The sequence below is a fragment of the Tursiops truncatus genome, chromosome 4 (genome assembly GCF_011762595.2).
Source record: "Tursiops truncatus isolate mTurTru1 chromosome 4, mTurTru1.mat.Y, whole genome shotgun sequence".
In the NCBI taxonomy this organism is placed as follows: Eukaryota; Metazoa; Chordata; class Mammalia; order Artiodactyla; family Delphinidae; genus Tursiops; species Tursiops truncatus.
In genome coordinates, this window is record NC_047037.1 from 50,231,688 (window position 1) to 50,245,197 (window position 13,510).

Here is a 13,510-nt window from a genome sequence, read left to right on the forward strand (position 1 = left end):
AGTGAGGAGACCTTTTGGAATGCTGGGCACACCCTAGTTTAAGTATGCAAGCACATTCCAAAGTGAAATTTCAATTACTGTTTTTCTTTGCTTTCTCCCTAACGGTTATCATAGCATTAAATGAAGGGCAGACTGTAAATATTCTTCAATTATTAACAGGGAAACCAATAATTACCAGACTGGTTCACTCATTTTGTGGAATGCATTACAAACTTTTCAGGCATTCTAAGGTGGCCTGACAAAGTTAGGAAAAATTCCAAATCCTGACGACCTGTTTGAGACGTTCAGAAGTGTTCCATTCCAAAGTACAAGTTCTCCTCCTCTTGTTGAAATTTAAGGTTTCAGCAGCGGATTCTCCTTTCTTCCTTTATTTAAACCAGCGATCAGGTGGGAACTATGCAAAACTCACCTTCGGGAGGTGTCTTTTTAAGAGGTTGTGTGACAGGATATTATATTTAGAAAACGAAGAAAATAAAAGATTTTCATAACAATCGTAATTATAGGAAAACCGATAAATTCTTGGCTAGACTTCAGAGGAAAGCAGCAAAAGACCTCGGGGAAGGGGGGGAGGGGCGGGTGCAGCAGCTAACAATTTACTTTGGCTCCAGAAGAGTCTAGAATCTCGTGACATATTTTTACATTTGTTCAAATGCAAGCTTATATATGTTTTTAAAAAGGCTTAGAAACACTAAGAATTTATTCTAATCATCCGTGAAATTCCCTAGACCAGAGCACAGTGCTTTACATACGTCAGGATTTAAATAAGAGGCTGCTGATTTGAAGTCCATCTGGAGAGACTCCGAGTTCCCGTGTCCTGGGCCCCGCCGCGCCAACAAAACCACCAAACCCCAAACCCCTTAACCCAACTTTAAATTCCTAAAGCTCAGGCAGAAAAATCTTACAGCTCACAGGAATCACTGGAGAAAAATTCATCTGTCAAGGCACTGATTACGTTTAAAGGATTTGGTGGCGGGGAAAAAAAAAAAGCCGAGGGGACGAAGAATCCACTCAAACTTTCCTTAGGAAACGGGATGTTTACTGAGTAAACAAGCGGTAGTCACAGACACACCTGCTACTCCCACAGAACCCCAGGAGCCATTACTACCACCTCCTGGTAACATCCGGGCACTTCTCTACAAATTCGGGACGTTCTGACGTCGGAGCCGTTGGGTTTATTTGAAACACACGCACAACCAATCGGTTGGCACCTGCGGGGAGGTGGGCGGAGAGCGGCGGCCAATCACCGCCCCTCTGCGGGTCACTTTTTGAATTGGCTGCGGCCGCCGGAGGCGAGGAATGGCGGTAAAAGTGAGAAGGGTCGGTTCTTGAAAAGGTGGAACTTCCAGGGCGTCTTTTGAGAGTGGTGAGGGCTCTGTGGGTGCGGGTGGCGGAGGTGGGAGAGGGCCGGCGTCCCTGGAGCAGTGGGCCGCTCTGCTTGTGTCCCACGGCCCCGCCCCGGTGACCGCGAATTCCGGAGCTCCCAGCCTTGGCTTCCCGGCTCTGGGAACCACACCGCCGCGTTCCCAACATCGGGGCCGGGATGCGGAGTGGGAGCCCGAGGTCCGCCTGGCTGCTGTGCGTCGTCACCGCTCACCTGGTTGAATATTTCTTCCGAAAGAGTTTCTGGGCAAAGTGGGGAGTTGTCGGGAAAGGGGTCTTGGCAAACCGCAGTGGGCTCTGCGGCTCTGGGGGCCGGCAGCTGCGCCCTTTGGGGGCTTATCTCAGATTACTTAGTGGTTTCACCCTTGGATTCTTCTTGGCGTCTTCTCTTTAGTTTTTAGTATTTAAGATAAAACGCCCGCTCATTCCAGCGCCCCACCCCGCGTACAGACGGGTATGGCTTAATGGTTAAAAGCGCAGCCTCTGGAATCAGACCGGATTTGAACCCTTGTTTTGCCACTAACAACACTCTGACCTGGGGGGGAATTAATCTCTCCGCTCTAGGTTTCTTTACCTGTAAGAGGAATATGATAATAGTACCTGCCTCTTAGGATTGTTGCAAAGATTAAATGAATACAAGTAAAAGGTTTAGAACAATGTCTAAAAGTTTAGAATAATGCCGCATATTAAGCGTTAAATAAATATTGTTAGTCACAGTGTTATGTAATGTTAGCAGTGTTATTGTAACACCACCAACATACCCAGGAAGGCGTTTAGCTCCTCCACCCTGAAAGATGATTGCCTAAAAAAATAAGTAAAAGAAAACTTGTTTAAATGACAAATTTTATCTTTGTGATGAAAAAAGGCATGAGTTATATTTAGTTAGAAGCTCCTTGAGTATGTTCTCAGATGAGAAGTAATCTGTATGGGTTTATGAACACTGATCCTTTTGTGTTTGTTATAAAAACTTACAGAATACATAAATGTGAAAAAGTGATTAGTGTATTTCAGTTTGTAATCAGACTGTTGATATGTGATGAGTTTAGCATGCAGCTTTTTTCTAAATTTTAAAACTGTTTTGGCAGTAAATTGATCACATACAGTGTCATCAGTCAATTTTAATTTTTAATCACCTACCTTTTTTTTTTTGGCTGCGTGGGATCTTAGTTGTGGCATGCAGGATCTTCGTTGCCCCAGGATCTTCGTTGTGCAGGATCTTCGTTGGGGTCACATGGGATCTTTAGTTGCGGCATGCGAACTCTTAGCTGCAACATATGGGATCTAGTTCCCTGACCAGGGATCGAACCTGGGCCCCCTGCATTGGGAGCGCAGTCTTAGCCCCTGGACCACCAGGGAAGTCCCAATCACCTACCTGTTTTGATGGTCTTTAAACAGAGAGGCATAGGTGAAAAATGTAAACTCATGGTGTTTTTGATTTATTAAAGTCTCCCTCCTCCTACATTCCTTAAGGCAGGTTAATTCATCTCTTGGTTTTTCTTTTTTTTTTTTAAGGATATTAATTAATTTATTTTTGCTGTGTTGGGTCTTCGTTTCTGTGTGAGGGCTTTCTCTAGTTGTGGCAAGCGGGGGCCACTCTTCATCGCGGTGCGCGGGCCTCTCACTATCGTGGTCTCTCCCCTTGCGGAGCACAGGCTCCAGATGCACAGGCTCAGTAGTTGTGGCTCATGGGCCCAGTCGCTCCGCGGCACGCGGGATCCTCCCAGACCAGGGCCTGAACCCGTGTCCCCTGCAGGCAGACTCTCAACCACTGCACCACCAGGGAAGCCCCGGTTTTTCTTTTTAACATTCTTTTAAGGGGACTTTAAATGAAAGCCTGTTTAGATAGAGCCTTTCTTTTTCACTGGAAACATTTAAGTGTGAGACTTAACAAAAAAAATAAGGGCTGGATAGAATTTATCATTGATTCTAGGTAAAGGCTCTTATTAACAACTATTGGAGCACTCCTTTGGAGAGCCTTAGAATAATGATTGCCGTGGATGTTTGGTAAGACAATGAGAAATGTCCACATTGTGAGTATATATGAGAATGAATAATCGTCACTCATTTAGAGACATCATCTATTCAGTTTTTATCACAATTGGATTTGAGTTGTGCTATTATTTCTTTTCCTGATGTGGAAGCTGAGGCTTAACCTACTAAGTGCAGAGCTGAGACAGGAAGCTGAGTTGCTTGTCTTTGAAGTGTGCACCTAATAATTGCGCTTAGGTCTGTTGTTATTAGTATGTACATATTTACACTATTTGACATCACCATGCCGAAATGCTGCTAATGATACCTGAAACTATTACTTTGCTAAAAATCTGGTGGAAGTTATTTGTATATTTTATTATTCTGAAAAAGTAGGAAAGAGATCAGGCATAGACCTCCAGATAAGATTGGGCTTTCTCTTTATATTTGCCCAATATTCTGGAAATTTACTTCAAGATAATAAACTTATGTAAAAACCCCAATTTAAATTGATGAAGATCTATTCAACTTTTTCTTTGTTCCCTGCTTGCTTAACTTTTCAACTCTTTAAGTCCTGGAAATTTAAAAACAAAGATTTTCTTTAATAGTCCAGAGTCTTATTGACATGTGTTAATTGTCTCGTGAAATCTTTTAGACATTTGTAAAGTAATATAAAAATACAAGTAAGGGAGCAGTCCAGTTATACATGAGAGGTTTGGAGGAATCTACAGAGGATAAGTCAAGAGTGGTGGGTCAGGGGTTGAAAGACATGATAGGTGGAGAATTGAGCACTATTAAATACAAGTAGGTGTGGAGTAAATTATGATCTGTATTTGAAAAATGCTGGGAAATGCTTTGTGGCTGGAGCATACAGTCGATGTGGACTGGGGGAAATACAGGAGATGAGGCTAAATAGGTAGGCTAGGACTAAAGTGTAAAGTGGATGGTGAATTTGAACTTGATCTGATAGGGAGCGGTGCTCATGGAAGTTCTAAGTAGCGAAATAATATGGTCACATTTGTTTTTAGGAGCATACCCTGAAAACCATGTGGAAAGTGACCGCTGAAGAAACTGGTGATAAAGTTGTTTGGAACTGTTGTATTTGACCAAGTGGCCACTGTGACATTGGCCACAGAAAGGGGGGCTGGGTCCCAGAGATACAGAGATGCTTTGGGGCAGGGCGAATGAGGCAGATGAAAGAGTATGGCTGGATCGTGTTTTTGACTGGGATTATTTGGGGGATGATGGTATTATAAATGAACACAGGAAGAGAAATAGTGTGGTTGAGGGCAAAGGTATGGAGTGGAGAGGTAGCATAGTATTTATGAGTACCTTTGTGAGTACTTTTTGACTGTCAGGTAATATCTGAGTACTTTCGGTACATTGTTATTTTTACTGTGTCCCTGTGAGTCAGTTATTAGTATCTTTATTTTACAGAAGAGCAAACTGAGGCTCAGAGAAGTTGAGTGACTTTGTTTGGTTCAGTATTAAAAAAAAAAAGGGTAGTGATACTTTTTATAAGTTCTAGGTATAATGCTTGTTTTTGCCCAGTAATTGTTTGTTTCATGTAATTTTATTCAAATTTTGTTTTTTTCAGCCATTGCAGAAGAGTACAAATAATGGCTGAAAATAGTGCATTAACATCCACTACTGGGAGTACAAGCTTGGCAGACTCTTCCATTTTTGATTCTAAAGTTACTGAAACTTCTAAGGAAAACTTATTTATTGGATCTACTTCATATGTTGAAGGTAAACATGTTATCTGCTTTAAAATATCAAATCACTATTTTAATCCTAAACTTACTGACTAGTAACTTTCTTATGATTTAACTGTAAAACTGTTAAGCTAGGCTACAGGTATTCAGTAAAAATTTGTTAACAGAAACTCTTTACACTAGATTTTTATTATTGTTTGGATAAATGCTTCCCAAATTTGAAGGTGAAAGCATCTTGTTGGATATTGCTTTTTCCGTATGTGAGGGCAGTCTAGCTGCAACATTGTTCTCCTGGTCAGGAGAAGAGCCAGTTCTTCCTTTTTCACTGTTATAAATGGATCTTTCCTAAAGTTGCATGTGCTGTTGATTTTGATGTTAGTGAATAAAAATGTTTTACTTAAACATTTTTAATTTTAATAGAAGAAATGCCTCAGATTGAAACAAGAATAATATTAGTTCAAGAAGCTGGAAAACAAGAAGAACTTATAAAAGCCTTAAAGGTATGGGAATTTAGTTTTTAGATTTTTGGGTTTTTTTAAATATTTTTCTTCCATCTGTGTATAAATAAATTTATAGTTTTCTTAACCTCATACTTAAGTCTCTTTTCCACAGACTATTAAAATAATGGAAGTCCCTGTTATAAAGATAAAAGAAAGTTGTCCTGGAAAATCGGATGAAAAATTTATAAAAAGTATTGTTAATATGGTAGGTCAAGCATTTCATTGCATGTGGCATGCTGCACTTCCTTTGATTGTATTTGTAGAGTCCACTCATGGTGATTGGACCTAAATTAGGCACAAGTTATACTCTGAGCACTCTGAAGCTAGATTAATAGAAACTATTACATTTATTTTAAAATTTGGGTGTTTCTGAAACCCAAAAATATAATGTTTCATAAATAATGAAATCCTTATAAAGTAATTTGGCATTGTTAGATTTAAATGACATTCCATTTATGTATTTATGAAGATGACACTTTAAACTCTTTAGCTTCTTTTTTCTCAATAATTTTATATTTATTCTAAATTCTTGCTTTATTTCCAGAATTACAAATCACAATAATTGACAGTCATCAGGGAATTTACCTCAGCATGTGAAATATATCTAACTCTCTATACCAGTTATACTAGATTGTGAGGGCCTCCATGTCAAAATACCACAGACTGGGCAACTTAAACAACAGAAATGTATTTTCTCACTTTCCTGGAGACTAAAAGTCCAAGATCAAGGTGTCAGCAGGTTTGATTTCTCTTGAGGCCTCTCTCCTTGGTTTGTAGATGGCTGCCACCTTCTTCATATATCTTCACACAGCCTTCTGTGCATGCACATCTCTGCTCTTTCGTGTGTCCAAATTTCCTCCTCTTATAATGACACCAATCCACCACTAATCCAATCTGACTAGGATCCACCCTTGTGACTTCATTTAACCTTAATTACATGTTGAAAGGCCATATTTCCAGATAGTCACATTCTAAGGTATCCCTATAGGACCTCAGCATGAGTTTTGGATATACACAATTCAGCCCTACACGTCAGCCTAGCAAATAAATCCCAAATAATTTACTGACCCATTTGAATTTTCTTTTAAATGGTTCTGTTCTTTAAAAACGGGAGGCATATAGATACCGAAATATCTTCATTCTTTTTCATAGATCTACAGTATAAAGTGTTAAACACTAACTTGCCTTTTTATATCCTGTGTTTGCCATGCTGCAACTGCCTACATATTTCATATATTTCTCTTACTTCCCTTGTATATACTGAAATCATTAACTCCATCCTTTTTGTAGATGTTGCATGTCATAGTATTTTTTCTATTTTTCTGAAAACAGTTTGTGCAGGAAGAACTATATGCGTGGCATCATTTTCTTGATCAGAATAAAGAGCAGTAGTGGATATCTTTCTAATGCATCTTACTATAAATACGTGTACTTAAAAATTCATCATCTTTATTTTGTATGCATACTAGATGCTTTATAATGACTACCTTTATAATAATCTTCAAAATTTAAGATCTTAATATGGATGGAGATACGTTTATATAAAAACATAAGTAAAGAAATATGACTGTTCACTATTAAGTATAATGCTTATTGTATGATTTTAAACTTCTACAAATATAAAAATGTTGATATTGAATTGATTTTTAGGTCTTATTTAGAGAGACACCTGAATTAATTTTATAATATTTTATTTCTAATAACTCCGTGAAAAAAATCAAGGAAATTAAAGTGCCATTTGTGAAGATGGAATCAGTTGAAGAATTTAAAAGTTTGGATTCTCCAGAATTTGAAAATGTATTCATAGTCATGGACTTCCAGGATTCTGTCTTTAATGAGTTATACAAGACTGACTGTAGAGTTATTGGACCACCAGTTGTATTAAACTATGCACAAAAAGGAGAGGTAAGAAAGAATATACGCTTATTATAACTTCTCAAGGTTACATTTTTATTAAAGAATTTTTATGCAGAAAAATTTCATTAATTGTTGAGAATGTGAATATTTAGGATAGGAATAGTAGTGGCTACTCTAATATAGTCCTTTAATTCTAAACAATATTATTTACATATATTTAGTCTCAATACCTGCAGTATCTTGGGAAGTAGTAGTTTGCTTAAACTTGAGTTCTAAAGATGTGTACATATACATAAACTTTAATTTTCCTTCACACAGAACTGGTACCACAATTCCATTTTTATCAGTTTCTGCATGATTTAAAATTAGGGAAATTACTTTAGCTATTTATTTATTTATTTATTCATTCATTCATTTATGACTGTGTTGGGTCTTCGTTGCTGCGTGCAGGCTTTCTCTATTTGCGGCGAGGGGGGCTACTCTTCGTTGCGGCGCGCAGGCTTCTCATTGTGGTGGCTCCTCTTGTTGCGGAGCACAGGCTCTAGGCACGCGGGCTTCAGTAGTTGTGGCACGTGGGCTCAGTAATTGTGGCTTGCTGGCTCTAGAGCGCAGGCTCAGTAGTTGTGGCGCACGGGCTTAGTTGCTCTGCGGCATGTCGGCTCTTCCCAGACCAGGGCTTGAACCCATGTCCCCTGCATTGGCAGGCAGATTCTTAACCACTGCACCACCAGGGAAGTCCTACTTTAGCTTTTTGTTTTTAAATAGCATTTCAATGTAAGAGTTGTAGTAAATACCTATTCTTTGGTTTTTATTGCTCTGTTTTGGCATTCTTAAGCTTGCCTTAACTTTAAATTGCTTGGGTCTTTGTGCTTCTTTTGTTATAGATACTAGTAATGAGCACATGATAATCTTTAATTCTCTGTTTTGATTCAGAAGTGTTGCTTTCAGAAACCACATAAACTTTTTAAAGGCCACAATTATGGAAAAGAACATTCCTGTATAATAGTGGAAATTAAATATATATTTTTAACCATTTTCTTTCATGTATAGATAGATAAAACCATTTGTTAAATTGTTTATTATCTCCATTTTTTAGCTCAAAAATTGGAATCATATTTGGTTCAAGTGTATGTATTATTAGTATTTATTAGAAACTATTTTTGACTTCTTTTAACTTTAATTTGAAGCATTTACAGTAACGTATGGAAATCTTTCCATATAATACTTCATCTGTGTCAAAGTACATTTTGGAAATAAAGGTTTGGGTATGAATATTTATGTTTTATTTGCCAGTAGTAAAGTGTGTCTAGATGATATGTATCAAATACGATATGGGAATCATGGGAAATTTTTATTGTGAAACTGGGTTTTTGCTATTTGTTGCATATTGAAAGATGGAAGTATATCTTTGGATTGGGAAAGTTAATTGGCAAGAGAGGGAAATACGTTTAGCTTGAGAAAGATGTGTTCTATTTTTACTGTAAAGAAGCTCACAGATTTAAAATTGTTGTATCCTTCAGCCTTTGCCATTTTCATGTCGCCCACTCTATTGTACAAGCATGATGAATCTAGTACTATGTTTTACTGGATTCAGGAAGAAAGAAGAACTAGTAAGTATTTTAAAACATTCTATTCAAAGAATATTTTTTCTAGCAAAATAAATTTAAATTAGCTTTTTTTTTGGTAGTTATATCATGGTTTTATTTTTAAAACATTGAAGGAGAAATTACTATGAATATACTAGGTCTTAAACTTTGTGAAGAAATACTCTGAAGAGCCTTGTAAAGAAACAGATATTTCATCTAGGATAGCTGGTATGTGAATTAGAAAAATTTCATGACTGTCTAATCTGTTTAAACTGTCTTTTTGTTAAGTATCACATCAGCCACATTATTTGAAGTTTTTGTTTACGCATTGTGATTTTTTGTTATGCAGGTCCAGCCTTAAAGCATTCTCATTGCTCTAGAGAATTCATAGAAACTTCTTTCTTTGACCCATAAAATTTTTTATGTTGGAGCTAATGGGGTATTACTCTAATTTTGTGGGAAGAATCTTGGTGTGATGGCAACCTGGTTTTAAAAAAATAATGTACTGGGACACACAGTTTTTCCAGGCATGAGCCCGATATATCCCCCTTTGCTTGGCAAAGCAATAATGCTATTCTTTTCTACTTCAGCCCCCTCCAAAAAGTAATATATTTACTTTCTTACTTGTGTAAAAGCCAGTTGTTAATTAACTTAGTTTTGTGTGATCATCTTTACTAGCTTATCTCTGTATAATTTTGCCTGTGCCAGTAAGGCAAATGAACCTTTAATTTTTTTGACATAAAATTTATCTTTATAAAAATTCACATATGTACCTTATAAATAGAAAGTATTCAGTAAATGCTAAATGAATTATAAACATAGTTTAAAATTTTGTTCAAATTAATGATAAAGTCAATGTTTACATTTTCTTTTGAGGTCAGATTGGTGACATTGGTTCATCACATGGGTGGAGTTATTCGAAAAGACTTTAATTCAAAAGTTACACATTTGGTGGCAAATTGTACACAAGGAGAAAAATTCAGGGTATGTAGACTTCGGTATTTTTGTATATTTCAATATAGCACTGTTTGAGGATGGATTTAACAGTAGTGCTCTTATCCTGTCTATTTCCCCCATAATTTATTGAGGATCAGAAATTCAATTTTTGCTCTAGGAACATTTAGTAAACATTTTAAATCATAGGAGTGTGGCCCCTGAGGTTTGAAGGAGGCAGTGGAACTTGAGTTAGGTCTTAAAAGATGATGGGGATTGTGGAGGTTGGTAGGTGGATAACAGTTTAGGCAGATGAATAATATTAGCAAAGATTACTATGAGCAGTGGTGAATAAGGAAGTCAGAAGGTCATGAGGGCAGATATTTCTCTCTTATCTAAAGCAGAACTTTGTTCTTATAAAATGGTTCCAAGATTTAACTTGTGAAAATTATAAAAGAATGGGAGAAAATACTTTCATTGGGATTAAAGTCTTAGTTTAAGATTGCACTTGAATATGTTAGGAAGAGTTTATCACTTTGTTCCCACCCTCCATCAGTGTATTTATGTAGCAAATGGTAATTTTAGGGTATTGCTGAATTCCTGGGAGGTATACTTACAATTCATATCTAAGGTTTTAATGACTTAATCGGAAATTTTCTCTTACTCTTACTGCTGTCTTGGGGGTTAGTACTTCCAAGGAGGTAAACACAAAGAGAAATAGAAATGTAATAAAGATGAACTTAATTAACTTCACAGATGTATTTATTTAAAATACAGTGAAACAGTTTGGACATCATGGAACTTGTTTCAAAGTTATTTTAACCTAAATTGTATGATGGAAAGATAGTTTTTTCTGTTAATTTTTCTTTATATTTTGTTACAAAGCAGATGAACAATGATCTAAGACTGTGCAAAATGTATGTATATAATTGCTTATAACTTGCATGAATGCAGTTATTTAAGGTAAAAATTCACCATATAATTAATGATAAACGTGTTTATGTTTTTAGATAGCTGTGAGCCTGGGTACTCCAATTATGAAACCAGAATGGATATATAAAGCTTGGGAAAGGCGGAATGAACAGTAAGTGTTTAGAAATTCAGTGGTTAATTATGTGAATCAGTCACGTTGTGTCATGAAGATAAACCCACATGCCCAAAATTCATAGATTAGTATATAAAAAATTAAGTCAGTCTTTGTGAAGCTTAGGGAATAAAGTCTAGGAGGAGCAAAGTTTTGTTTATAAAAAATTGAAAATGGCAAGACATCTATGATATCTTTGAACTTCACTTTGTGAAATAATTTAATAACCATTAAGAACATTCTAAAATTATCAGGTAATAGCTTAATGCATCTGGATGTTTGGGATGTGCCATATTTTTTCTTATTTTCTGTTTGTCTGGTTACATTTTAAGTGGTGATTGCATTTCGTAACCTTGTTAAGCTTTACAATCTCATAATTCCTTGCTATTGTACTTCATTATTACTTAAGATTTTATGAAACTATAGAACTCCTGGAATGCATATAAAATTTCATGTACAGAGCAGAGATTTGCATCTTGTAAAGATTACCCGTGATTAAACTTTGTGAGATGTTGTTACTTCTGGGATGACTGCGGACACGTCAATTTTTTTTCTAACTGAGGTTTTTATGAACATTTCAGGACCAAATGTAAAATATTTTCAGTAAATAGGTTATGCTAAAACCTTGAGAATTACCGTAGATTTATAAATTAATCTGCCTAACTTATTGAATTTCAGTTGAGCTGGTTTTAGAAGAGTGTGTTTTGTTTTTAGGGATTTCTGTGCATCATTTGATGAATTTAGAAATGAATTTAAAGTTCCTCCATTTCAAGATTGCATTTTAAGTTTCCTGGGATTTTCAGATGAAGAGAAAACCAATATGGAAGAAATGACTGAAATGCAAGGTAGAATTTAGCATAATTTAGAAGTTATATGTATTTTATTGCTTACTCCTGCTGATCAGGAGGTGAATATGCCTCTTTAAAAATTTGGGCCTGGGGCTAAATAGTTGGGCTTATGTATGCTTGTATGCTTTCCTCTTTAGGAGGAAACTATTTACCTGTTGGAGATGAAAGATGCACTCACCTTATAGTTGAAGAAAATATAGTAAAAGAACTTCCATTTGAACCTTCAAAGAAACTTTATGTTGTCAAGCAAGAGGCAAGTAATTCTAGAATGAGATTGGTTTTTAAAAAACATTGGTAATATTGATAGCTTATCTGATGAGATAAATTCTTAATTAAAATGTTCTTTCCCCTAGTGGTTCTGGGGAAGCATTCAGATGGATGCCCGAGCTGGAGAAACTATGTATTTATATGAAAAGGTATGCTTTTTGTCCCTTTTGTCATTTATTCTGTGAATTTGATTGTATAAAGATGACACTTTTTTATCCCAAAAGAGCATAGTATAATTAGCACACAGGTCATCTTTTTTGTCATATTTAGGGGTTTCAGAATAATTAAACAGTTGGATATTGAGTAATAGTCTATGTAGATTTTCATTCTGTGCAAATTCTTGGTAATACCATCATGAACAGTAACATCCCTATCTTCAAAAACTTAGAACCTTAAAGGAAAGAGAGACGTGCAGAAATGTGCTCTAATTGAGTAATGTATGTATTCTAACTAGCTTCACTCTGAGAGACTCAGGCGCAATTGAAAGAGCAAATAAATATGAGCCAGCTTCCTAGGCTAACCTGGTAAGGACATTCATGTTAGATAGCAGGTGGGAGAGGGAATGAAAACTTGAAAGTACATTAAAATAGCAAGTAGTTTAGTATGGCTTTGGAAAAGAGTGTGGGAAAGGCGGCCAACAGATAAAGCTGACTAGATAGGCAGAATCAAGTTTTTAATATGTTAAAGGGTTTGGATTTGTCCTGTACATATTGGAACCACTGAAGAATATTAAGGGGAGAGATGGCATTTTAAAAATGACTGTAGTAGAAGGAATATAGGCAAGGAAAAATCCAGCCTGGATGCTGGATCTTGGTGAAAAGTAGTATCATTCACCAAAATGTGACATAAAGGTATAGAAGCAGGCTTTAAGGAAAATTTACTTCAGTTCGAGATTTAATAATTTTGAATGGAATATTTGAAAGTGAAGGTGTGGATTTATTGTGTTTCTATAAAATCTAAATATGTACTCTGTTGTGTTCTCTTTGGACTCTTTTATTCTCAATGTAAGGTTCCTGACATAAAGTTTAAAAAATATGCCTTAGATTTCAGAAGAGAACTCCTAAAATCAAGTGGTATTCGACAAATATTGGCGAGCACTATGTCCAAGCATTGTGCTAAATGCCAGAGATACGGTGAATGAAATATGAATGGTCTCTGTCTTCCTGGAGTTTATGGCCTAATGAGGAGTAGACAATAAAGACGCTTACAGATGAATATGTAATAGTAATAGTGCTATGGAGAAAAAGCATTAGGTGTTAAGGGTTAGATAATTACAATGCTCCTTTGATTATTATGTTTCATGAAGCTTCTGAATTACATGGAAGAGTATATAGATGTACAGTTCTTGTGCAAAACCCCGATTTTGTCAGAC

General features: G+C 36.3%; 1 protein-coding gene across 8 annotated transcripts in view; it reads left to right on the top strand.

Moving 5' to 3' along the window:
- Positions 1 to 1,219: 1,219 nt before the first annotated feature.
- ECT2 (epithelial cell transforming 2) overlaps positions 1,220 to 13,510 on the top strand; it is a 63,909-nt gene continuing 51,618 nt past the window's right edge. For 4 of the 8 annotated variants that reach the window (XM_019946268.3, XM_019946272.3, XM_073803912.1 and 1 more), the window contains exons 1-11: positions 1,220 to 1,363; positions 4,946 to 5,097; positions 5,484 to 5,563; positions 5,676 to 5,768; positions 7,286 to 7,468; positions 8,941 to 9,030; positions 9,883 to 9,990; positions 10,950 to 11,023; positions 11,738 to 11,868; positions 12,009 to 12,124; positions 12,225 to 12,287. In XM_019946268.3, the coding sequence (XP_019801827.1) occupies positions 4,968 to 5,097; positions 5,484 to 5,563; positions 5,676 to 5,768; positions 7,286 to 7,468; positions 8,941 to 9,030; positions 9,883 to 9,990; positions 10,950 to 11,023; positions 11,738 to 11,868; positions 12,009 to 12,124; positions 12,225 to 12,287 (1,068 nt within the window). In that variant the 5' untranslated portion in view covers positions 1,220 to 1,363; positions 4,946 to 4,967. The remainder of the gene's footprint in view (positions 1,364 to 4,945; positions 5,098 to 5,483; positions 5,564 to 5,675; positions 5,769 to 7,285; positions 7,469 to 8,940; positions 9,031 to 9,882; positions 9,991 to 10,949; positions 11,024 to 11,737; positions 11,869 to 12,008; positions 12,125 to 12,224; positions 12,288 to 13,510) is intronic. The other 4 variants (XM_073803910.1, XM_073803911.1, XM_033855490.2 and 1 more) reach the window with 2 other exon arrangements.